The sequence below is a fragment of the Eublepharis macularius genome, chromosome 2 (assembly GCF_028583425.1).
Source record: "Eublepharis macularius isolate TG4126 chromosome 2, MPM_Emac_v1.0, whole genome shotgun sequence".
NCBI classification, from domain to species: Eukaryota; Metazoa; Chordata; class Lepidosauria; order Squamata; family Eublepharidae; genus Eublepharis; species Eublepharis macularius.
The window spans coordinates 113,525,422-113,551,967 of record NC_072791.1 but is presented as its reverse complement, the minus strand read 5'-3'; the positions used below and the strand labels follow the sequence as shown (position 1 = coordinate 113,551,967).

The following is a 26,546-nucleotide window of genomic DNA, read 5'->3' as shown; positions in this document are numbered from 1 at the left end:
AGTAGAATCTTCTACATTCTAGATCAACAAAGTACCTGAAGTTTTGGAGGAAAGTTTTGCATATAAAAATATATATTTCACTGGACAATATTTCATAAAATAAATAAAACTGGCTAGCAAAAAAGTGGTCCTTAAATTTCCTTATCTCAGCACCTAGATATTTATAGGAAACTGACTCATGTTTCCTGCCATTCATTTTCAGATAAAGTTTCTAAAAACTGGACCACAAAACATGTGGAGGTCTGTTACACAAAACTGGAATTTTGAATCAGCATTTACCAATGTTTCAACACAGTTTTCCTGACATCTCATATCCCCAGCAGCTGCTGATCAAGTTGCAGAGGGGAGGCAATGTTACTCGGCTGTAGCAAAATGAAACAGAAACAGTGGCACTTCAAAGACTAACAACATTCATTTCAATTTGTGTGAAGAGGAAATCATTCTGGGAATTCTTATAGGGAAAATTACAAGAATGGGGAAATAGAATGTAGGAATTGAGGCAGAAAGAGGATTGGTGTAATCCCATCATAAAGCTCACAAAATATTTATAATGGGATTCACACCAAACTTCTCTCAATCTCAACTCCTCCTCCCTCCCTCTTCTGTAATTTTATCTATAAGGAATACCAAAACTATTTCCTCTTCACACATCTGCAGAAGTGAGCTTTGACTCATGAATGCTCATGTCAAAATAACTGTTGTTAGTCTTTAAGGTGCCACTGGACCTTTGTTTTATTTTGTTTATCACATGCCTTCCTAGCGTTAACCATGCTATTATTGAAACAGATATAAAAGTATACTGCTTATCTTGGAGTATCCTGAAGCATATAAATATAATGAAAAGATAAACATAAATAATCCTGAAGACAAGGTGATTAGGCATAGAATCAGAGAGCCAGGATGGGCCCTGTAGGCCATCTAGTCCAACCCCATGCACTGAGCAAAATTTTTTTTTAAAAAAAAATCCAGAGTAGAGAATTTAACAGATAACTTCCAACCTCTCTGCTTGAAGACCTAATGGTCAAAAATATAATTATCTAGCAAAATAACACATCTTTTGAAGATTTTTCTGGCAATTATTGTTTTTACTAGTAAAGAAACGCCTTTTTTCAGCTCAAAGTTTTCTTCTCAACAAAGCTGTAAATATACTGTGAGCAGATTTGGCCATCATATGGAGGGAACAGTTCTTGGAAAGAGTTTTCTTGTTTGACAGTTAACAAAAATTATATGGATGATTTTACATTAGAAGTCATGGATCCAAGTCTGGCCCAAGAAGTTTTGGTACCCAAAGCAAACTATGATGTTGGCATCCCAAAGTGCCTAAGTGAGAAGCCTAGAACAAACATTTTACTTAATGGTAACTCAAACAAGAATGTAAAGTTGGAAATAGACAAGCTCTTCAAAAGCCCTCTTGTGTTCCATCACAGCAGCTACAGAAGGCCAAAGTCAACAGACACAAAGATTCCAGAAGTCAGTTTACACCAGGCTAGTAGAAGAGGCGTCTCTTGCCTTTTTGGTGCCCTTCTAAATCTTGCACCCTATGCAAGGTAACCTCTTGACTGTATCTGGGAAGCCTATTATGGCCTTTCATTGCAGAAAGCTGCCTATTGACTAACTGGAGATGGAGATTCTTGCTGTTCTGAACGCTCTTGAGAAAGATTGCTGAAACAGGAGAGTAGCTAGCCCCCTGTCGAGTGATTCTCAGCAGCTGCAGACCCCTCTTCCTCCTCAACTGGATGGTCCTTCAGCTGTCTCCTGTCTGGGAATCGCAATGCTATACCTAAAAATAGAGAAGTGAAAAGGACTGTTTGGGAAAGGATAATTGGAATTGAGAAACTGTTGTGGACTCTCCAGCCTTTTTTTCTCTTGAATAGTAGGAGAGTACCCTCCAGGTGGTAGCTGGAGATCTTCCAGAGTTGCAAATCATCTCCAAGCTACAGACATAAGTTCCCCTGGGGAAATGGCTGCTTTGGAGGTGAATACTCTGAAATCATATCCAAGTAAGGTCCCTCACCTCCACAAACCTTCCCTTCCCCAGGCTCTACCCTCAAATCTCTTAACCTGGAACTGCCAACTCTCACAATTGCCTAGATGTGCCTAGTGATTGGGCCACCCCTGCAAGGATCCTCCTCAAGGGAAGGGAAGGAGCCTGTGGTGCACAGACCAACAATCCTATTGTTCTTCAGAATGTCTTCATATCATTTTCACAAACCTGCTCACCTGAAGGGGTTAAACTGAAAGCTTGTAATTAAAAGTATTACCAAAAGAGATACTTTTAAAAACAAAAACAACAAATTCCACAAAGAAATTAAAAGATAAACATTATAATTTCTTCTCTTCCGCTGCTGATATGGATTGAGCTGAGCTGAATTTTAAGATTTACGGTCTAAAGACCAGCAGTTATTTATGCTATTTATAGTCTGCTTTTCTCACTGAAACACAAGGAGGATTACACAGTATATGTCAATATGATCAACAGAATGACATATCTAAGGCTGAATCCACACGTTCCGGCGTCACAGTAAATGTTTGCTAAACTTCCAGAATTATAGCATCTTTCTAGCACGATTTCTAACTCATTGCGCGATGAGTCAGAAATCGTGCTAGAAAGACATTATACTTCCAGAAGTTTAGCAAATGTTTACCGCAACGCTGGGACGCGCCAGGACGTGTGGATTTGCCCTAATAGAAATCTGAAACCAAGACCAAATACCTATGTCTAGATTCAAAACATGATAGACAGCAAAACCCCACCGATAAGCAAGCTTTGAGAAGAATTTTTTTTTCAATTTGTGATACTTGTGGAGGCTTTAGTGACACTTGAGGTTTGGGACTAACTTATAGGAGAATTAGTTGTGAATTTGGAAATTCCAGGTGTCTTGTTAATTACTAATTGCATTCAGCAATGGTAAATAGAGAAGGAAATGAGATTACTTGTGGTGATGTTCTTTAATAGCCAGGAACATATCAGGTGGTAGCTTCAACTGGTTGAAGGGTGGGAGAAAATCCCAGGGAGAGTTTATGGAACTCTGACTAATTGTGGTGGTATGTTGGGCAATTCTGGGCCCAGTTTTATTTTCTACATAGTTGATTTATTGAAAAATGTATCTGAAAATGTGTTTCTACATTACAATTGCAAAGCAATTAATAAAAACAAGTGCAAGGTTCTCAGCGATGGGGAACACATAAGACTAGACTCATATGTGAAATAACAGGCTGCTGGGATGCCATAGAAAACTGCTTCTCTTTGGTAAGAAACTCTGTTTATAACATCTAGACTTAATTACCATATGACTTGCTGCTGCTATGCTAAGGCTCTTCATGCTCTGGCACAATCTTCTAGGATCACATATATAGTAAATTGTTTTAGGCATTAAGATGGGCATCATTTGCCACCTTTTAGGCCTCCTTTTAGCAGCATTTTTGTGGTTAATGTAATGTACATTCTGGCTCACCACCGTAGGAGTATTTTGAGGTTTCAAAAAACCTCTACTTGTGGCCTTTTCATAACATGAAGTATTACTAAATATGCTGTTAGCGTCCTGTTGGACTCTCCAGGGGTGCTTCTTGCAGGGTAGGGCCAAGGTGGTGCCTCAGAACTGAGAGAGGAGGGAGTTGTTTCAGCACCCTTATCCCTCTCTGGGTCCCTTCGCAGGCTTTCCCGCACAGCTCTTGTGAGTGGCCTTGCTCTTCCTCCTCAGCCCTCCTTGGTCCTGCCTTTTAAGGCTGCCTCCAGGGGCAGGCCAACCTGGGCTCCTCCTCCCCATCCTCCCTTTGGGTGGGGTCTACCCATAAAGCAGGCCCCCATCTGAGGGCCTTCCTCCCCTTCCCAGGGCTACAGTGGTACTGTTGCATTACCCTGCACAGGCCTACCTGTAGCTTTGCTGTTCCTATCCCTCCTCCCTCTTCCAGGGACCCATTGTGGGTGCTCCTTCCCCCATGGGTGGTGGAACCTGTCCTGGGCCTGCTGGCTACTGCTACTGCCATAACTGCTTCTGTCTGGCTGAATAGTACTCCTGCTACTGCCTCTTCCCTTGATGCCTCTCCTGCCAATGGACAAGGCATCTGGATCTGCAGGAGATTGGTGGCCTGCTTGTCTGAGTGCATCTCGGTTGGCGGGAGCCTGTCCTGCTGCTGCTTCCCAGGCAGAGGCTTCCTCGCTGTCTTGACTGCTGGTTCTGCATTCCTTGGAGACACTAGTGAGTGTGGGGTTGGAACCTGCAACTCCGGACACATCCTATATAATACCTTTTGGAAACTTTTGTTTCTCACTACTGTGGTATTTACTGTTTTTATTGTTGTTGTAGTAGATTATTCCTGTTAATAAAAGGTGATAAGAAATATTCAAAACATCTCTCATTAGGCATTTTTGGATAAACTGATGGCTTCCAAACCAAATTTTATTTATATAGATGCTAGTAAAAAATTGAAAGAACTTGATTTTTGATACTGCTCAAATTGTACTTTGTTTCTTGTAACTGTCTGATCAGTCATGTTCTCTCATAAGCAGTTGCTCACACAGTTAGTGTTGAGATGGACTGAATGCAGCTCTGGTACAGTTAGCTAACTTGAATTTTAAGGCAGAATCACAGACAGGTTTGAAGAGAGCTGTAGTGGGGGTGGGGGTGGCAGCTAACAATGGGGGAGGGGGGAATGAGAGAGAAGAGAGAGGGGCTGCTGAGTTAACTGCCCTCTTGACTTATGGCTGTCCACTCCCACACTCTCTGATCCCTCCGTTTATTTGTTTAAACCCCAGCCACCCACACCCAGTAAAAACTGGGGAACACAAGCTTTGATTAACTGTTGGTATTATGTAAGCTTTGTACTCCTTAAAGGACTCTCATTTGAGACCCTGCTAGAATAATACACTTAATTTTTAGGTAAGTATAGCCCCCTTTTTCACAGCTATTTTTTACTGGACAGACAAGACAGATGTTAATGGACAACAAAGATTTATTTACAGAAAATAAGGTGTTTAACATGGTAAAGGTTTTGAGTGGAATTCTTCAGTATAGAATGTACAACCGGCTCTCAACTTCAGTCCCCAGAGATTATATATTTTCCTAATATGGAGTTAACCTGTTGAAACTGAACCTCAGTTGACATACTCAGACACCGAGGAAGATTTTGTTCCTCTTTCTTTAGACAGGTTATATAGGTTTACCCTTTCACCTTACAGTCTCTGGTTCCCAGAAACTGTCTTGGTAAATTTGACACTCCTGGCTTTTTCCAGCATGCTTATTTATCACATAAAAATAAGCTTTCTTGCCTAAGCCTATCCCAAACTCTACCTAAAAGCCAAAAGAAAAAAAATCCTGGTTCTGGCTGTTATCCATAGCCACAGTTGCTGCTACCTGAGGGGAAATGTTTCTCCTCCCCATCTAGATAGTTTCACATAGGTAGCTGTGTTGGTCTGTAGTAGAAGAGCACAAGACTCAGGTCCAGTAGCTCTTTAAAGACCCTCCCATCCAGTAGAGTTCCATCAACGCTTGCTGCTGACAATCACATGGATTTGCATGTGGCAATAGACATGATATGGGATTGTGTGGTAGATTTTGGGTGGCCCCATGTAAAAATCAAGAGGATCCATGCTTTTGAAGCATGTTTTTGCACCATGGTGGTGCCACAGATCGGTGGTTATGTGATTGTTTCAGTGATGTCTGCAGACTAGGATATGATCTATAATATGACAGCCTTTTTGTTTTGCTTCAGTATAAAAATCATATGAATTCATGAGGATCTGTTTAAAATCTTCTGGATCCAACTTTTACCCACTTCCTTTGATTTGTTCCCAAAGACTATCATTCCACTCTGGTGACTGTCATTCCAGCCCAAAAGCAGTTTAGCTGCTCCCAGGGATTGTCATTCCACTCTGGGGTGGGGGCCTTCATTACAGGCTCAGATAGGGTTGCCAGCTCCAGGTTGGGAAATTCCTGGAGAATTTCCCAACCTGATGAAGGCAGGGTTTGGGGAGGGGAGGAACCTCAGCAGGGTATAATGCTATAGATATCTCCCTCCAAAGCAGCCATTTTCTCCAGAGGAACTCATCTCTGTGGCCTGGAGATCAGTTCAGGGAGATCTCCAACCTGGAGGCTGGCAACCCTAGGCCAGTGCATCTAAGCTTGTGCAGAAATAATAGAGAACAGTGCCTCTGCAGAGCACTTTCCATTGTCAGAGGAAGATTCTCTAACTCCACTCCACATTTTCATTGCGACTTTTTCGTGCTTCAACGTATCTCAATGGAACCAATGCAAATCAATTGGCATTTGTGGCTCCTATTATATTTAATAGAACTTTCCTGGGGCAGCCACTTTGTGTGTCTATAACTTGGACATCCGAAATCCAATCTTCACCAAACTTGGAGGGTAGCTGAAGGAGAGCCTGATGAAGACTCCCTGTGAGTTTGGCATCTCTGAGTGTGAAGGGGGCCATCCAAGGGCCCCTGGAAGTGATGGACCACAAACTGATGAACCAGTCCGTGAACAGGGGTGGGTGAAAAGTTCATGATCGGTGATCTGTGAAACATTTGGTCCATGGTTTTTTCCTGGTCCATGCTTGCCTCTAGTAATATGTGATGTAGGCTTTAGACAGGGAATTGGGCAAGATTGAACAAAGAAGCTGGCTAGATTCAACCCATAGTAGAGTGTAAAACTCTCTTTGCTCGATTACTGGGAATTTTACATTCTTTCAACACCATTGGTTTTTCCAAAAGTGTTTACTAATTTCTTTTTGTTGTTTTATGATAGCACTACAAAGTGACTTTATTTTATGATGGCACTGCAAGTGATAGCCCTTCATTTTTTTTTTTTAGTAGATGGGAATAGCCTTGTTGTTGAAACATAGATTACACCACCAAATTGACCGTGCTCTTGCAAGCCGAATCAGGCTGCTATATGGGCAGGAAGGGGACTTTATGCAAAGGTGCTAATTTTCTATCCACAGAGGTGAACTAGAAAGTTAAAACAGCTCTGGAAATAAAAGCATCAGAATGATCCTGTGCGTACTTCTTACCGGGTTGTACTGGCAGAGCTTTGCTGTGGAATCTGTGTTTTATTTTTTTAGTCTGCCATTAAAGCATTTTAGGTGTGACAATGAATAAAATACCCGAAGATGCCTTGAATTATTAAACCATTCTTGAACTCAGCATCTTTCTAAAATTAAAACATGAATCAACATCACAATCTGGTCTGATTTTTTTCTGCATAATGGCTACATTTTCTGATCAGAAATGCAGAGATCTATAAAAGTATTAACATTCTGGAATGGGTAGCTGTCAAACCCTGTCTAAACACATTCCCATGTAGATGAGTGACAGCTGTTGTTGGTTGTTTGATAAAGATATAAAAGTTCCAGGAAGTTTATCAGCAAGGATCTTTGTAATGTAGAAGCAGTGTAAATCCTACCACTCTGTTCAAATGCATATGCACTATATTTGTGTTACAGTCTGGAGTGGAGACTATGATCTGGATAGTGCATCATGTTTCACCAATACTCTCCCTCTTCAATCTGCTAAGGTTTAAATGTTTTTCAGAATCAGTTTCCAAGGCATGGCATTTCCTGTGGGAGGCCTTGTGGTCACATTTGAAAGGAATAATTTTAAATAGATATGGCAATTTCACAAATAAATTAAATTGAATAGACATAGAAATAATCCATTTTTGAGTTTATAAAACTGTCCCAGGAAGTCATAAAGATTCTCTTACAGATACTCAATAAAACAGGAAAGTGGTGGCACCTTAGAGACTAACAAAATTTATTTAAACATTAATTTTTGTGTGCCAAAACTCACTTAATCAGATGTATGCAGAATATGCTTGAATGAATTCTGTTAGGGTGCTGCTAGTCTCCTGTTTTATTTTGTTGCTACAGACTAACACATATCTGGAGATATTCACTAACTATTCATAGCTTGGTCTCACTGCCTGTTTCGTATACTCTGATAAACTGTTAATATTAGTGATATAATTTGCCTTTTGACAAACACAAGATCTCAAAGCTATTGGTTTATGGCATGGTAAATATAACCATTTTACCAGAATGTATGTTAAAAAGATCCTAAAGAATCACACCAAAGTCAGAACTGGTTCTGACATTTATCAGAACTGAGGAATGCAGAAGATCATGTGTCTATGCAAAACCCATAGCTCACTGGTAAAAACATATTCGGCATCGGTCTTCATTGCAGTCCCACATTGGGGACTGTGCAGGCACAGGCCAGCCATCAGAAAGATTTTTCAAACTCTCAAACGCTAGAGGGCACTCCCTCCCAGCAACATGCCTGTGTGGAGTGTTCCCGCCAAAATGCTGTGTTGCTAGGCAGAGTGCCCCTTCTTCTCTCAGTTCCTTTCTTGCTGTCATTGAAAAAGGTTCCCTCTCTCTCTCTCTTGCCTTTCTTGCTTCTCTGTCTTCTATTTGGGATCCCTATGTCTACAACATCTCAAAAAGCCTTGTTTAAAAAATGCACTCACTGCAGAACAAAGATGCCACACTCTAATGAGCATGAGCTTTGCTTGCTCTGCCTTGGCAAGGGCCTTAACATGGGGACCTGCCAACACTGTAAGTAGTTTACCCCCAAGGCCAGAAACGATTGGGCTGCACGCTTGAAAGCAGTGTTATGGGAATTATCCCTTATGGCCTCTGAAAAGCCGACTACCTCCTGACCATCTGAACGGGATGCAAAGTTGCACTCCGAGCATGATCTGCCATGCTCTAGAGCTGATGCACCAGATCTGAAGCAGAACCGACCCTCGGTTTTAACACCTGAACTGACATCAGACCCCATGAGGCTCCCGTTCCATCCAAGGGTGTGCAGTCAAAGTCGGAATTGAAGAAGTGTCTAGAACAGTGGATAAGTGGCTAATTAAGTGCACCTGGTGGTTGTCCTTGATTAGGCGGCTCCTCCCCCAGGCTTAAGAAAAGGCTGGGTGGATCGAAAAGAAAGGAAGAAGAGGCTGAATCACAGGAGCATGGAGGTTGGGTACCTATTTGTTTAGTGGGCTTTGTTTTAGCTAAGATTAGGTCAAGCTCTTTTTTTTATTGCCATTGCTTTGCCTCAAGAGTGAGTATTGTTAATTTGACTGTTCTCTTGAGCTAATAAATAATTATCCTTCCTGTGTCTTGAGTGTCTGCCTGCTGTGCACAAGGGCTTCCAGCTAAGAACCCTGAAACCGGTGAGTCTGGTATAAACAGGCAGGGCATACTACTCTGGGAGAGCTTCTGGGGTACTCTGTGGCTGTTATCAGCACCAGAACCAGGCCTCATCCTCTCAGGAGGATCCAGTGACATTGGAACCTCTGGCTAAAAAGTGCAAAGCTAAGATGAAGCACCCTTGAAAGTCGGCATCAACACCTTCACACCGACACCACCACTTTTCGTCCTCCGCTCTGTCCCTTATCATTGAGGAAGAGATTCTCTGGCAACTGGTGACTTCATCACCACCACCAACTCTGCCTCTGCACAGGGAAAAAGAAAGCAGGAGCCCTGCTGAGGAGATCCACCAAATCTTCTCATCGGACCTGAGCTCAGTTCCGTGCCCACCGTTAGCCTTGGGCGCGACTCCTTTGGAACCAATGGCTTCATCGTCTGCAGCATGGAACCCACCACTGACACCTCAGACTCCCTTTCCTGCATTCCAGGGCACACTGCTTCAACAGATTCTGAACTGGCAAGACTTCCTCTCATGACTCCAATCTGCACCGCTTCTCCTTCAGTTCCACCTTTGATTCTGACAGGAGCATTACCAACCCTGTTACTCCTGAATCTGACAGGTTCATCCATCAGATCATCCTGATTCCATGACCACTCACCTGCTCTTTCTGAATACTCAGATGAAAGAGAGGATGCAGCTTCTCACCATTCTGAAGCAGTGTCTGATCCGGTGTTGGATCTGTCCCCCAAGGAAGCAGTAGGAAACACTAAATTTATCTCTCCAGCCGAAGATTCTCACCTATTTTCTGAGCAGATGCTCTGGATGGCGCGTGCTCTTGACTTAGACTTAACTGCTGCCACTCCAAAACCCAAGAGCAAAGTGCTCCAGGCACTTTACTCCAGCTCACCAGCCTCAGTGGCCTTCCGACTAGTGAAAAATCTCCTGGACATTGCTCATGCAGTTTGGGAAAACCCAGCATCATCACCTGCTACATCACGCAAGATTGAAAACACCTACAAACTGCAACAGAAAGATTGTGCTTTTCTGTTCACACACCCATGCCCTTCATCCTTTGTCACTGAGGAAGTACAATCTAGGCATCCTTATGGTTCCCACTCATCCCCAGTGGATAAGGAGGGACACAAAAGAGGGATGCTCTTGGGCCGAAGATATATTCTTCAGCAGCACTAGAATTCTGGACTGCAAACTACCAGGCAATCATGGGTTTGTACAACCTATTCCTGTGGGATCATTTATCCAATTACACTCAAGATCTACCAACTGAAAGAAAGACACTTATTAGAGCACTTCAGGGAGAAGCCATGAGGTTTGCCAAGCAGCAGATGTCTGCAGGCAAACATGCTGCAGACTGCTCAGCTAGAGCCATGGCCTCAGCTATAGTCCTTAGATGCCACTCCTGGCTATGTTCCATGCCTCTTCCCCAAGGGAAACGTAGCAAAATCGAGGACTTCCTTTTTGAAGGATCATCATTATCCTCTGAACATACTGATGAATTTCTTCAACAGATGAAGAAAAATCAACAGACACTAGGGGTCATCAGCCCCCCAGCACCACCACCACCCGCAGCAATACCCTTTTAAACAACGTTACCAGAGTTGTCAACCTTATCAATGCCATTCAAGGTACTTGTACCAACCTTACCAATCTTACCAACAGAGATCATATTCCAACTACCCTTGTGGAAGTACAAAAAGGTCCAGCAAGTCCAGACCCAGACAGCCTCAACCAAGCTCCTCAAAATCGAGACAGGGACAAAAATCCCTTTTTTGACTAACCGCCCAACAATCCAGTGTGTTTAGAGACAGGTTGGCCCCTTTCACAGATTATTGGGCATCGATCTCAACTGACTCTTGGATCCTCCATGTTGTGCATCATGGTTACTATTGTATTTACCCTGCAACACATCTACATGCCCAGTGGAAGCCCTTTCCTCCGTTATCGAAGAGCTCCTGGCAAAGGGGGCTATTCAGAAGACCTCACCTGAGGAATCTCCATACGGCTTTTTTCCCGACTACTTTCTGGTGGAGAAGAAGGATGGACCTTCGCCAACTTAACTTGTTCATTAAAGTTGAAAAATTTAGAATGCTGACCCTCTCCAGTGTCTTGCAGTACCTAGAACTCAGTAACTGGTTTGCAGTCATTGACCTCAAAGATGCCTATTTCCACATTGCAATACACCCTGATCATAGGAAGTATCTTAGATTTTACTTCCAGGGAGAAATTTTCCAATATTCTGTCTTGCCTTTTGGCCTCTTATCTGCCCCCAAATATTTACTAAATGTATGGCAGTGGTGGTAGCACACTTGAGGTCTTGGGGCTGTTCCGTTTACTCTTATCTGGGTGACTGACTGCTGGTTGCCCACTCTAGGAGTCTCCTCCAAGATCATATAGAGATCACCATCCAAACTATGTCCCATCTGGGCTTCATAATCAATTGAAAGAAATCTGCCTTAGTTCCCACACAGAATATCCAGTTTATTGGAGCTAGGCTAGACTCCACAGTTGGGAGATCCTTCCAGCCACTAGACAGGGTAAGATCTCTCCAATGTCTGATTATCATGTTCAAGAACAACCATTTTCAACCTGCTGTAAAAATCCCAAAACTCCTGGGATTCATGGCATCCACTTCCAGTGTAGTATCTTTGCCTGCCTCCGCATGAGGCCACTTCAAAATTGGTTTATATGACACTTCGACCCCTCAGAGATCACTAAGAAAGGAAACTCCCTATCCCCAGGGCAATGATTAGACCTCTTGACTGGGGGTCCTTAGAGACTAACCTCCTTTGGCGAATGCTATTTGCTATACAGATTCCCTGAAACTTCTATCACTACAGATGCTTCCTTTATGGGGTGGGGCGCACACTGTAGGGTACAAGGGACGTAGTCACACTCTGAATGCTCTATACACATTAATGTTCTAGAACTGAGAACAATTAGATATTCCCTTGCTTCTTTTACAGATCTTCTCTGCAACAAGAGCGTCCAGGTCTGCACGGACAACACAATCACCCTCTACTATGTCAGTAAGCAGGGAGGAATGGCCTCACTGACCCTCTGTCCCAAGGCAACAAGACTGTGGCACTGGGAAATTCAAAGCAACATTTCCCCCCAGGCCACTCACATAGCAGGAACCGCAAACAACAGAGTGGTCTCCTTGAGCAGAGTATTCAAGCCACACTACAAGCCACACTAGAACCTACTAGGGGAGAGGTGATCCTGGATTTGGTCCTCAGTAATGCTGAAGACCTGGTGAGAGATGTAAATGTGATTGCACCACTTGGGAACAGTGACCATAATGTTATTGAGTACAACATATGTATAAATAGGAAATTGCCAAATAAGACCAACACAGCCATGTTTAACTTCAAAAGGGGTAACTTTTCTGAGATGAGGGGGTACGTGAAGAAGAAACTGAAAGGGAAAGTAAAAAAGGTCAAAACACTTGGGGAATCTTGGAGACTATTTAAAACTACAATCCTGGAAGCTCAAATTAAATATATACCGCTGGTTAGGAAAGGCACAAATAGGTTTAGGAAAAGGCCAGCATGGTTAACAAGCAATGTAATAGAAGCTGTAAAAGGTAAAAAGGATTCTTTTAGGCAGTGGAAAACTAGTCGGAGTGAGGTTGATAAAAAGGAGCATAAGCTGTGGCAAAAAAAGTGCAAGTCTGTGATCAGACAGGCAAAAAGGGAATATGAGGAGCATATTGCAAAGAACATAAAGAAAAACAATAAACAATTCTTTAAATATATTAGAAGTAGGAAACCAGCTAGGGAGGCAGTGGGGCCCTTGGATGACCAAGGCGTAAAAGGATTACTAAAGGGTGATAGGGAAATGGCCGAGAAGCTGAATGCGTTCTTTGCTTCTGTCTTCACTGTGGAAGATAAGAAGTGCATGCCCACTCCGGAAGCACTGACTTTGGGAGGGGTTTTGAAAGACCTGAGTCACATTGAGGTGACGAGAGAGGAGGTTATGCGACTGCTAGATAATTTAAAAACTGATAAATCACCGGGCCCAGATGGCATACATCCAAGAGTTCTGAAAGAACTCAAGTGTGAACTTGTAGATCTCCTCACAAAAATATGTAATCTGTCATTAAACTCTGCATCTGTTCCTGAGGACTGGAAGGTAGCTAATGTTGTCCCCATCTTTAAAAAAGGTTCCAGGGGAGATCCGGGAAATTACAGGCCAGTCAGCCTGACGTCAATACCGGGTAAGTTGGTGGAAACTATTATCAAAAATAAAATTAGTGGGCACATTGATGACCAAAAGCTGATGAGGAAAACTCAGCATGGGTTCTGTAAGGGAAGATCTTGTCTCACCAATCTGTTAGAGTTCTTTGAGGGAGTGAACAAACAAGTGGACAAGGGAGACCCAATAGATATTGTTTATCTTGACTTCCAGAAAGCTTTTGACAAAGTTCCTCATCAAAGGCTCCTAAGTAAGCTCAGTAGCTATGGGATAAAGGGCCAAGTCCTCTTGTGGATCGAAAACTGGCTAATTAATAGGAAACAGAGAGTGAGTATAAACGGGCACTTCTCACAGTGGAGGGTGGTGAGCAGTGGGGTGCCACAGGGGTCGGTATTGGGTCCAATGCTTTTTAACTTGTTTATTAATGATTTGGAATTGGGATTAAGCAGTGAAGTGGCTAAATTTGCAGATGACACGAAATTGTTCAGGGTGGTGAAAGCCAGAGAGGATTGTGAGGCACTCCAAAGGGATCTGTCGAGGCTAGAAGAGTGGGCATCCATGTGGCAAATGAGGTTCAATGTAGCCAAGTGCAAAGTAATGCACATTGGAACCAAAAATCCAAAATATAAATACAAGTTGATGGGGTCTGAACTGGCGGAGACTGACCAAGAGAGAGATCTTGGAGTCATGATAGATAACTCACTAAAAACGTCAGCACAGTGTGCGACTGCCATAAAAAAAGCTAATGCTATGCTAGGGGTTATTAGGAAAGGGATTGAAAACAAATCAGCCGGTATCATAATGCCTCTGTATAAATCGATGGTGAGGCCTCATTTGGAGTACTGTGTACAGTTCTGGTCGCCACACCTTAAAAAAGATATCATAGCACTGGAAAAAGTACAGAGAAGGGCAACTAAAATGATTAAAGGGTTGGAACACTTTCCCTATGAGGAAAGATTGAGGCGCTTGGGGCTCTTTAGCCTGGAGAAAAGACGACTGAGGGGAGACATGATAGAGGTTTACAAGATAATGCACGGGTTAGAGAAGGTAGAGAAAGATGTGTTTTTCTCCCTTTCTCACAATACAAGAACTCGTGGGCACTCTATGAAATTATTGAGCAGTCGGGTTAGAACAGATAGAAGAAAATACTACTTTACACAAAGGGTGATAAACACATGGAATTCGTTGCCACAGGAGGTGGTGGCAGCTACAAGCATTGCCAGCTTCAAGAGGGGACTGGACAAATATATGGAGCAGAGGTCCATCAGTGGCTATTAGCCACAGGAGATAGATGGTATTCTTTGTGGGGAGGTGGTGCTCTGTTGTCTTGGTGCTGGAAGGAAGGCAGTGGGAGGGCTTCTGGTGTCCTGGCCTCACTGACAGTCCTTTAGCTGGCACTGGATTTCTAGCCACTGTGTGTGACAGAATGTTGGACTGGATGGGCCACTGGCCTGATCCAACATGGCTTTGCTTATGTTCTTATGTTCTTAAATGGTCTATCAATATTCAATATCTACTCCCCATATTCAGGAAATGGGGAAAACCAGACGTGGATTTGTTTGCAACCTCAGACAATTCCAAGGTTGACAATTTCTGCTCCCTGGCAGACTTGGACCTGAATTCCCTTGGGAATGCTTTTCAAACCCCATGGGAGGAGACCCTTTTCTATGCTTTCCCACCCATACCCTTAATCCCCAAGGTGCTCAGCAGAATTCAATTCACACTGCATCCTAATCACTCCCTTTTGGCCATGCAGAGACTGGTTCCCGACACTGTGGGAGATGTCTTGGGGGTCGTACATCCACCTCCCGGAGGTTCCAGATCTCATCCATAGAGGGCAGGTCTTACATCACAATGTAGCCGTCCTCAAACTTATGGCCTGGCTTCTACTACCAACACAGCCCCTTTCTCTAGAGAAGTAACTCAGATCATGCTGAATGCCTGTAAACAATCGACGAGATCCTCCTACGGGCATAAATGGGCTCATTACTCCAAATGGATAGCTGACACAACTTTCTCTACTTTTTCCTGTCCATTGACAATCCTATTTGCTGTCACTGTTGAAGGATGGTCTAGCAGCCTCTTCAGTGAAAGTCCATCTGGTGGCTATCTCTGCCTTCCATGAAACTGTTGATGGTAAAATGGTGTTCTCACACCAGGCATCTAAACAATTCCTGAAAGGCATAAATAAAACCTCACCTAGAAGACCTCTCTTACCACAGTGGAGTCTATCCTTAGTGTTGGGTCAACTTATGTTAGCACCCTTTGAGCCCCTAGCCTCTTGTGACCTTAACTTCCTCTCCTGGAAAGTCATTCTACTGGTTGTGAATTACCTCTCTAGAGAGGGTGGGTGAATTGGGAGCTCTTCGCTTAGACCCCTAATTCCTTCAAGTTTTCATGAAAACATCATTTTCTACCCCAGTTTAGAGTTCTTACCCAAAGTCGTTTCCAAGTTCCACTTACAACAGAAAGCAGTCCTCGCAGTGTTCTTCTACACTTGATCTTGGCTTGAACATCTCACACCCTTCTCCATTGGTGAGTAGCTTGCTGTCCTCCCAATGTGGGACTGCACTGAAGACCGACAACGAAAACAGTATTGCACTTCCCTGTGACTGTTGTTTGTCTAGGTCTTTGTGCAGGCACACATTCCCTTCCTCCTACCCCACTGTGAGATTATTAGCAACTTGTGGCAGCATAGGAGGAACTGAGGGAAGAAGGGTCACTTCTAGACATGGGCACGAAACAAAAAAAATTAACGAATCAGCGGATCGTGGTTCAGTGCCGACGATGAGTCTGAATTAATGAACTGCAACGAACATCTCCTGTTCCCGAACCAAACCAGATCGTGGATTGTGGATCGTGGAGGCCAAAGCGGGGCACGCTGGTATCCCGAGCTATGTGGGAAGGTGGGTGCTGGCAGCAGCTGCTGGGCCTGGCGGGCACGGGGAGGCGGCGACGAGCTGCCTCCCCTCAGGCGGTGGGGGGTCTGGCCACTCGCCAGCGGCACCCCCCCATGTGCCTGCCCGCCAGGCCAAACTGGAGCGCGCTGGTATTCCCAGCAAGAAAGGAATGGTGGGTACTGGTGGCGGCCACTGGGCCTGGTAGGCACGGGGAGACGGTGGAGAGCCACCTCCCCTCAGGGGGCAAGGGGTCTGGCCATTTGCCGGCAGCACCCCCCCATGTGCCCGTCCACCAGGCCAAAAAGGAACGCGCTGGTATTCCCAGAGTGGGTGGGAGAGGACCTGTCATCATGAGGAGGGGGAGGGGGAATATCCCCCAGCATCCGTGGGTCCTCACCCGAGGGTCCCACCAAGGAACAGTGTGGCGGAGGCAGCCAACAGTACACACCTTCCTGCCTTGCCGGAAAGGATGGGAGGGAGAGGACCTGTCATGTGGGGGGTAAGTGGGAAGATCGCACCCCCAACCACACTCTACATTCAGTTCTCCAACCACATACCATTCTCTAAGTAACATTCATTCTCTAATGTTTGTGCATACATTCTAGTGTCTTTTGCATTACACTGATACATTCTGTACTGTTTGTCTCTTTCTCTGTTTTTGATTTTCAGTCCTTTTCTCCATGGATGTGGCGTGTTCTGTTCGATTCTATATCTCCTTGATGCATTCACATTCTATTTCTACTTCTAGAATGGTTGATATCTGTGTGCCCCTTTCTATCTGTTTCTCTGTTTCTCCCTCTCACCGTCTGTTTGCAACTTTCGATCTCTCTCTGTCTCTTCCTATGTGATTCCACCACTATTTATCTGAATCTCTTTCTACGTATATATCTGTCCTTTATTATTTCTTTCCATCTCTAGCTGTCTTTTTTTCTTTTTCAATAACTATGTTCTTTTCTATTTTCCTTTCTCTATCATCATCCATCTGTAGGCTTGTGTGTCCATCTTTTCCCAATGGTTTTGTTGTTGTTTTTCAATACATCTTTCTATCTGTCTCTCTGTCTTGTTCTGTCTGACATGAGGAGGGGGAGGGGGAAGATCCCCTAGCAGCTACGGGTCCTCACCTGAGGGTCCCGCTGAGGAACAGTGTGGCGGCAGCCCCCTCCTGAGCCATCAGCCTCGAGGTTGTAAGCGGCGCTGTCCTGGACCCCGAGGGGACAACCTCCACCAGCACGGCCTGCTGGAGCACTCTGCTCTCACCAGCATCAACCTCAGGGCAAAGTGATTCTCCCACTGACCTCCGCTCAGAAGAGCGGATGGCCCCCTTTCTCCCCCCAATGGATGTTTCACTGGGTGAGGAGGGAGACAGGCTTGGGTGGTGCCTCTTCAGGTGCCTCTTCAGGGCTGTCAAAGACAGGTGCTTCGGGGTTTTGCCCCTGTGCACCAGGACATCACAGGCATGGCACCACACCACACGGGAATCATCAGGAAGGGCCTGAAAGTGCCTCCATACGGAGGCCTTGTAACACCGACTGCTAACTGTCACAGGGGAAGGAGGACGAACAGTTACAGGCTGCGCTGCGGGGTTGGACACAAACGACAGGGTGAGGGGTGGACTGCGGGAGGGGACACCACTGAGAGTTTGGGATGGGGACAGGAGGGATCTTTCATAACACATAACATTCCTCCAGAGATCCATCGCCCACCCACCCCTCAACAAAACGTTGAGAGAGATTCTCTCCCTCCTGTGCAAAGACCTCTTGGGCCTCCCTAGCCCACATAGGTGAATTGGGGAGAGCAGGAGGACTCCCTGTGGCCCCCGAGCCACACCCATTACTGCTTTCCACAAGTGAACCCGGAGGACTGCCATCTCACTTCATCCCACAACCACCCTTGGCAGCCAACACAGGAAGACTCATTGTGCCACCAAACTAGAATTAAGGAGGACAGGAAAGGAGATGACTCTGTGTGCCCTCCACCGCAGTGCCCACTGAGCTTGGCCCCAGGGCCTGGTAGCAGCCCTGGCACCAGAGGGAGGGGGGACTAGAGCCCTAGCCCACCACTCCCACAGACCTGAATAGATCAGGCACTAATGTGAGCCCTCAGCTGAGCTACCCACCGAGCTTGGTCCCAGGCCCTGGCAGCAGCCCTGGCACTAGAGGGAGGGAGGAACCCTAGCCCACCACTCCCACAGCCCTGAACAGATCAGGCAGTAATGTGAGCCCTCAGCTGAGGTACCCACCGAACTTGGCCCCAGGGCCTGGCAGCAGCCCTGGCACCAGAAGGAAGGAGGGACTAGAGCTCTAGCCCACCACTCCCACAGATCTGAACAGAACAGGCACTAATAACACTGTGTGAGCCCTCAGTTGAGGTGCCCACTGAGCTTGGCCCCAGGGCCTGGCAGCAGCACTGGAACTAGAGGCTGGGGCTACAGCTGTAGCCCAGCACACCAAGATGCCTGGGCAGAACAGGAACAGTGGCTAAGAGTAATAATAGTAATAATAGGAATCATAATTTAAATGATTAGGATTGTGATAATAATACAAATCATTTGGGGAGCCCTCAGACCAGGTGCCCACCTAGCTAGATCCCAGGGCCTGGCAGCAGCCCTGGCACCAGAGGAGATAGATCCCTATCCACCAAAGCCAAGCTCAATTGTACTCTCTCATTCTCTCTCTCCAAAGGCTAGCAAGTGGGAAGCACGAGCTCTGTCTCACTCCACTGCTCGCAGAAAGTGAAACCCAGCCTGGGGGCCCATGGCTATTTATAAGCATGGGTCCCATTCAGCAACACAGGAGGTCTGTGTTTGGCCGTCAGAGCTGCCTATCAGGGTTTGCAGGGATGAGATTGGAGTGCCCATGGCTACAGAACACCCCCTTCCCCCTCCCTCCCCTGGGTGCCTTCTCCCAACTTGTAACCGCTTTGCAGCTCCGTGGTTGGAAGGAAGCCCTGCTGATCCAGGAAAGCTGGGCTTCCATTTGGGTTTCCAGGGCGACAGAGGGAGGGCAGACAGAGCTCAGGCATTCCCCTGGCTCCGTTGCCAGGGGAATAGATTGCTGGCGCCTGAGTGTCTGGCTTCCCGAACGCCCCAAACTGGGCCTCTCCCAACCGCTGGTTCGTTGGCCGTGGCTGATCACGATCCGCCAGGTCATGATCACGCAATCGCCATTTTCGTGGGGTTTTGACATTTGTAATGCGGTTCGTGCCCATCTCTAGTCACTGCATCCAGCAACACTGCATTTTGGCGGGAACCCTCCGCGCAGGTGTGTTGCCAAGAGTGAGCACCCTCTAGCATCTGAGAGCTTGAAAAATCTTTTTGACAGCTGGCCTGCGCCTGCGCAGTATCCAATGTGTGCCTGCACGAAGACCTAGACGAACAACAGTTACAAGTAAGTGCAACACTGTTTTTTGCATACATAGAATGTATGTTTAAGCCCTCATATACCCTGTTAAAAATGATGGCTGGAAAAGACCTTTCTTGAGTCTTGGGAAAGTCACTGCCAGTCAGAGTACAGTCATGGGCTTGGTAAATCTTTGGTCTGTCTTCACATTAGGTGGTTCTATATTTTCATGTGTATTAATGTATCCTGTGGACAATCTCAGTTGGTACTTACTTTTATGATGTTGTTTTGAAGTACAGGAGATTATGACAATTTACTTGGAACTTTGATATTTTTCTGTACCAAACCTGTCAGTTAGTGTGAACAGGAGGAAGTTATCTAAGTAGAATGGAGATAGAGGCACGCCAAGGGCTAGGATTTGTGTAACATGCAGGTGGTCATTACAAACTAAAAGTGTAAGTTGGCCTTCAGTCTTATGTAAATAACAATTTCAGTAGATCTCATAAGGTGCAATAGATTTAAGAGATTAGCCTCAGAAGGAAAATAACCAAATATATTACAAACGCAGATATTTTTAGCTGCATTTTGGGCATTTCAAGAAAATTCTATAAATGTGCTAATTAAAATGACATTCCTTTATACATTATCTACATAATAGTGTTTTTATGTTTAAAAAATCCTGCCTAGATTGTCAAGGAATATCCAGCATAAATTCTAACCCTTCATATTTACCACCCAAACAACTTGGTTAAGTATAATTGCTTCAACCTAATTGAATGAAAGCAAATACAATTTCTGTGTGTTCCTTTAAGCATGGAGATAAATTTCCATGTAGAAAAGGTCACATGCACTAAGATGATCAGTTTTGGAATGAGATTTATTCTGCCATAAATACACACTCTGAACAGTTGTTAAACGTGACAGCTATGCTCTCTGAGTATTGTGGATAAAATAAAGTCTTGTGCCATTAACACATGATTGTTGTTTACACATTTTCTTGATAAACAAAAAATGTAAAAAGCAGCTTTTCCAGAAGCACAGTTATATTGACTTTCCTCAAATGTCTTCCTCCCTGCTGCATTATATGTACATTGGTCATAGAAGTAAGAATTGTTCTAGTATTTTAGTATGACATGTAGTATTGCTTTCATTTAATAACTTCCCCATTTATTTAATCCTTTCAAATGAAACATTCTCTCAAAGGTGAGAAACCATACCAGTGTGACTTTAAGGACTGTGAACGAAGGTTCTCTCGTTCGGATCAACTCAAACGACACCAAAGACGACATACAGGTTTGTTGCATGTATTGCCTTTTAAAATCTGTATCAGTCTGATTTCTAAATTACTTGGAGTGTTCAGAATTGAATTCTAATTATTTTCCTTAGTACTTAAGAATCTTGGGTTGCATTTACACATCCTTGAATATTGCACTCTCATTGCACTATAGCAATAATTTGTAACTGGATTTTCCTGTGCAGTTTAAGTCGATGCTGTTGTAATATATAACAGAAAGATGGTGCAACATCCAACAATGTGTGGTTACAGCCAGGGGTTACAGCCAGGGGCTGTACAGCCAGATTCAGTCAAAGGTTTAAATATATTCAAAATTAAACAAACACTGAACATATGAGGTGGTTATTTTTACATTCTGTTATAATTATAACAATATTATCAGCACAGGTCAAACAATTACACATATTTGAGAAAAGGGAAGCAATTATATTTGGATCTTTGGCATGCATAACTAATATGCAGGCCAAAATTATTATTTCTTACAGTACCTAGTACATATAAAAAGGGTGTTATCCACCAATACAGGTAATCTTGAGGAATATGAAACACTGGGCTATATTCTATAAACAATGCTCCTCACTGTTGACAGTACACATATTTTAGAAAAGAACTACCAAACAAAATTTCTTAGGTAATTAAAAAAAATAGGTAAATTATTCAGTAATGAAAACACATTAAAAGTTGGAAGACCACACTACATATTTGCACATTTTTAAATGCTGAAGTTATTAAAAAGTGCACTATATTTTAGATCATTTCAGGTAGGTAGCCATGTTGGTCTGCAGTAGAACAGCAGGATTTGAGTCCAGTAGCACCTTAGAAATGAGCCATGTTTTAGAGTTTATGAATCATACATGACAACTTTAGTATTATAATTAATTTTTTTATTTGTATAAACTTTCTAGCCCATACTTCAACATTATAAACCGATAGTATTGCTGTTTCATTTCTTGTTTTTTCTCTCTGCCAGTTAGGCAGTCACTTAGATCTGAGGCACCTCTTTTGAAAAGAAAATGCCGTACGTACAGTCCCATTTGGGTGGTAAACTCCATAGTTTATTAATGGGAAAGGTGGTTGAAATGCTGTATACCATACAGCCTTGCTTACTATCTATAACCTAATACACAAAGCTCTTAATAATATATGCATTTAAACATATGCTGAAGCAGTTCTTTATGGAATAGCAATAAGAGAGTGGAAGAATATGGTAGCACATAGATGCATTGTGAAATTTAGCAAGATCTAACCACAAAAGTTTTGCGGCTGATTTCTGAGTTGGAGAATAACCCATGTTTGGAGGGAAGTCATTTGCTCCGGCTGATCATCGTGAGCCTATCTCCATTTCCCCTTTTTTCCTCCATCCCACCTACCTGTCCCATCTCTCTGTCCATCCGTCCATCCATCCACCCACCCACCCACCTGCAGCTTTTCTGGTTTTTTTTTTTTACTTACTTAATTTCTCCAGTTTCCATGGGGATCCTCAGCTGTCCCCATTTGAAGTGATTCTAGAGCAGGCATTTTGGATTACCAGAGTTCCCCAGGTAATCCTACTGTCTGCCAAAATATTGTGAGGAAATCCTGTGATATCTCAGAATTTTAAAGATTTTTATTGCTCCCCTTTTATTATTTTTCTGCAAACTTGAGGGATTACCAGATTTATAAAAAGATCTCCTCCCCCTCTGTACATGGCCCTAATCTGCAGATTTAACTTTCTGAATCTAGGGCTATATTCATCATTAGATATATGATTATTCATAGCTGAAGAAAATCTTCACCTCCAAGTATGACATGGGCATTTCCACTATCAGATTCCATACTCTGGTAACTTGGAGTCAAAATATGAAAAACAACAAATTAACATGAAATGTTTCCCATGCATTATGCTTTCATTGATTCACTTTACGGTTTAGGGGTTTATAATGGTATGGAAAACTAGTTTTGTGGATAGTAGAAATATGAAAGGAAATACTCTGCTGGGTACGGTCAGTAAATTTCTTAGGTTAGATTAATTAGTAAACTTTAAGAGATTGACTTAGTAAAAAAAACCCCAGGATAAATGATTTACAGTAAATTTTACATTTACATTCGAATTATGTCCCAGAAACTGAACTGTTAAAACAGCAACCAGTATCACAGAGTGTCCTTCACTTACAACTTTTTGAGTTCAGAACCAGTGATGAGTTAGTACTTACTTACATTGCCAGAAATTAAGATACTGTGGGATTCAAGTATTAAATGGAGCTAAAGAGGAAGAAAAGGTTATAAAAGATTAGATAGCTGAGGAGTCCTTTGGAATATGTAGGAGAATAGTTAAAAATAATAAGTAACTATTAAATAATAAACTATTCAGAGTTTGGAAACTCAGAAATAACAGATATTCCTCATCCCTCCCAAAAGGCATTGAAATACAGGAATAGACTTCTTTTATCTATTTAGGTGTGAAACCCTTCCAGTGTAAAACCTGTCAAAGAAAGTTCTCCAGATCTGATCACCTGAAGACTCACACCAGGACTCATACAGGTAAAACAAGTGCGTATACTTTTTTCCAATTTACATTTTTTGATTTACCTTATCTTAACCAATTTTGTTATGATTTAAATTCTTACAGCATGCTTAAGACTTTGGCAAATGTATAGTTTGTTTGATCTTAAGAAATGACAATATATTTAGTGATGACATTGTAAATATTTCTTGAATTAAGAGGAACTGATTCTCACTATCCCCACATAATAAAGGTGCAAATGACTAATAAAGAGTTCAAGATTATCCAAATATTTGTAGTCCTTCTAGGTAATTAAATATTTTCTTTCAGTGCTATATTCAGACTAGAGCTACTTCAACCCTGTAGTGTAATAGCCAGGACAACGTATTAGATGGTGGTGATGGGAAGAGAGACAGTGATACTGTTTGGGTTTTGTTTTTTTTAAAACACCCCCGCCCATTATGTTGATCTTGTTACTGTGCCCCTAGAGGTTAGGTGTTTTTTCTTTTTCCAAGAAAGTGATGTCAACATAGTATGGAGCTAATTGCCAGAAGTGTTTAGACTTATGCAAATAGTAATGATAATGACAATGGTGGTAGATGTAATGCTTATTTTTTATTTATATCCAGCTTTTCTCTCTGATCAGGGACCAAAGCAGCTTTTCACATCATTCTCCCCTCCTCTGCTTAACCCCCACAACAATAACCATGTGAGGATAGGATAGACTGAGGGCCAAACTACAAGTGACGAATGACACAGGTTGGACACTTGTCAGTTTCCCTTAAGTTTTGATGGGAAATGTAGGCAGCTTGGTGGAATGTTGGACAAGTGACAGTTGAAAAGTCCATTGGACAGCAGTCAGAGAGCCAAGCTGCAAGACCTGAATGCCTACATTTCCCATCAAAACTTGAGGGAAGCTGACAAGTGTCCAACTTGTGTCAGTTGTCACTTCTAGCTTGGCCCTGAGAGATAATGATGGGCCCAAGATAACCTGGTGGGCTTCCATTGTTGATTGAGGCATTCAAACCCAGATGTCCCAGGTCCTAGTCAGACACTATAATACTACATCACACCAGCCCCCAATATAATTGTTTTCCCGCTAGTTTGAAAGAGGGACTTTCAGTATAATCCTATGCAGAGTTACTTCAGCATGACCCCATGCATTGAAATACTAGTTTAGTTAATAGAAGTTACCCATCCCTAAATTAACTTACTTGAATGCATGGAGTATCTCTTAAAACTTTTCAGCCAAAAGCTAAAAAGACAGTATCCTTCAATGAGGCACAAAGTATTTGAGTGCTCTTTTCCCACTTATAATAATAGTAGACCCTGTCACTCAGACGTGTCTCCTGCTGGAGCTGTGGATCAGGGTCAGACTGGGGGGAGGGGGAATGGAAGGGGAAGTAAAAGCTTGCTGTGACTTCTGCCTGGCTTGCACCTGCCTGTATTGTGTGGAGGTGGTGCCATTGGCTTGCAGCTGTGGTGGCTCCTGCCCCCTCAACTCACAGAAGCAGTTGTGTTCCTTGAGTAGGGCTGCCCAGGGTCAGGGCAGCTCAAACAAGGGGGGGAGGAGAATGCCTCCCATGTAATTGGTTCACCAGGGCTTTCCTAGGTAGCTTTAATGGCTGTGGGTATAATCCTGAATACTAGTTTGGTGGGAAACCTGCTGGGAGCCAAAAATAAATCACATTAATTTTTAAAGTAATAGAAGTAATAGTAATTTTAGTAATAGTAAAGTAATAGTAATTTTTAAAGTAATAGAAGTAATAGTAATAGAAAAATTAATTAAAAGTAATTTTTAAAGTAATAGAAACTTAATTTTCAAAGTAATAGAATTACTTTAATTTTAATTCATTTTTAAAGTAATTAATTTTTAAAGTTAATAGAAACTCAGAGTGCAGCCTCTCTCCTCCTGGAATAATTGACTTTCATGACCTTGATGAATGAAAGAGTACTCAAAGTTTAGCTACATTAGCTAGACCACAAGCTTCCTCACATCAAAAAGTTTCACTCCATTGTAACCCAAGCCCAGACCCTACTGAATGTGAGACTGGTTTGCAACAGTTTGGCTCTCAGTGCTGTTGCTAGGTGGTCCTCCCTGCCAGTGCCCCACCTTCCAAAGCAGAATAAATTACTTTGAGAATGGGCAAAAGTTAAGGAGGGAGGGCTTACTAGGAAAAGTCAGATCTTGATGTGAAAAGATGACCACTGAGCCAAGGGCTTTAAATTTCCTCTTCCTCCTTGATTATATTTGGGAGGCAAATGAAAGTCCCAATTCAGTTATCCCTGCCAGGAAATCATGCCCCTTAACATGCATCCTCTCTTCTCAATGTTTAAGTTTTTCCCCCCTTGGTAGGAGAAGCAACTGAGAAGGGAGGAGGGCCTTGCTTCCCTTGATTGGTTTTTTTTTGGTCAAACTTTCTTTTAAAAAACAAACAACCCCCATCCTTGGAAAATACCAATTCCCCCCTCCCCCCCCAAAAAATTGTTTAGGAAAACTTGAGAAAAATTGAGTCCTTAATAACACTACATAATTAATAAGATTCCTAAGGGAGGGAGGGACCTAGATTAGGATTCAGTATACTCCTATCCTAGTTTAATAATTGTGTGTTTTGTTGACAGGTGAAAAACCTTTCAGTTGCCGGTGGCCCAGCTGTCAAAAAAAATTTGCCAGATCTGATGAATTGGTCCGCCATCATAACATGCACAACAGGAACATGACTAAACTTCAGCTTACCCTTTAGATGTTTTACTGCATATGTACAAACCAGTTGGGACCCTATGAACTACTGCAAATATTTCAACCATTGTCTCAACTTTTTAGGAAATCTTCTGATGTCTTCATAATAAAGTTGTGACAAGTTAACTCAATTGTGGGATTCTGTTCAGTCTGGGTGTCTGCATAGACTTTTGGAATCTTTCCATTCAGAAACTTCAAATGATTTATAATATTATTATATAAGTTGACTGTTATATTTTAAATATTACAATGAACCTTGTATATTTTTTCATTTGTTCCAAAGTTTTTGAACTTTTTACTTTTTGCTTGAAATGTGCAAAGTCAAGCTAGTGGCCGTACCCATTCTTATTCACCCATTCATTATGATGGGTATGTGCGAATGACTGTTAGTGTATACTCTATGCTTATTACATAGAGTATTCCAAATACTGG

General features: G+C 43.1%; 1 protein-coding gene across 2 annotated transcripts in view; it reads left to right on the top strand.

The window, feature by feature from the left end:
* WT1 (WT1 transcription factor) overlaps nucleotides 1-26,275 on the top strand; it is a 101,775-nt gene extending 75,500 nt beyond the window's left edge. The window contains exons 7-9 of one of the 2 annotated variants that reach the window (XM_054971516.1): nucleotides 20,802-20,891; nucleotides 23,329-23,412; nucleotides 25,997-26,275. In XM_054971516.1, coding sequence (XP_054827491.1) covers nucleotides 20,802-20,891; nucleotides 23,329-23,412; nucleotides 25,997-26,118 — 296 coding nt within the window. In that variant the 3' untranslated portion in view covers nucleotides 26,119-26,275. Of the gene's footprint in view, nucleotides 1-20,801; nucleotides 20,892-23,328; nucleotides 23,422-25,996 lie in introns of both variants that reach the window. The other variant, XM_054971515.1, reaches the window with a different exon arrangement.
* The last annotated feature ends 271 nt before the right edge of the window (nucleotides 26,276-26,546 follow it).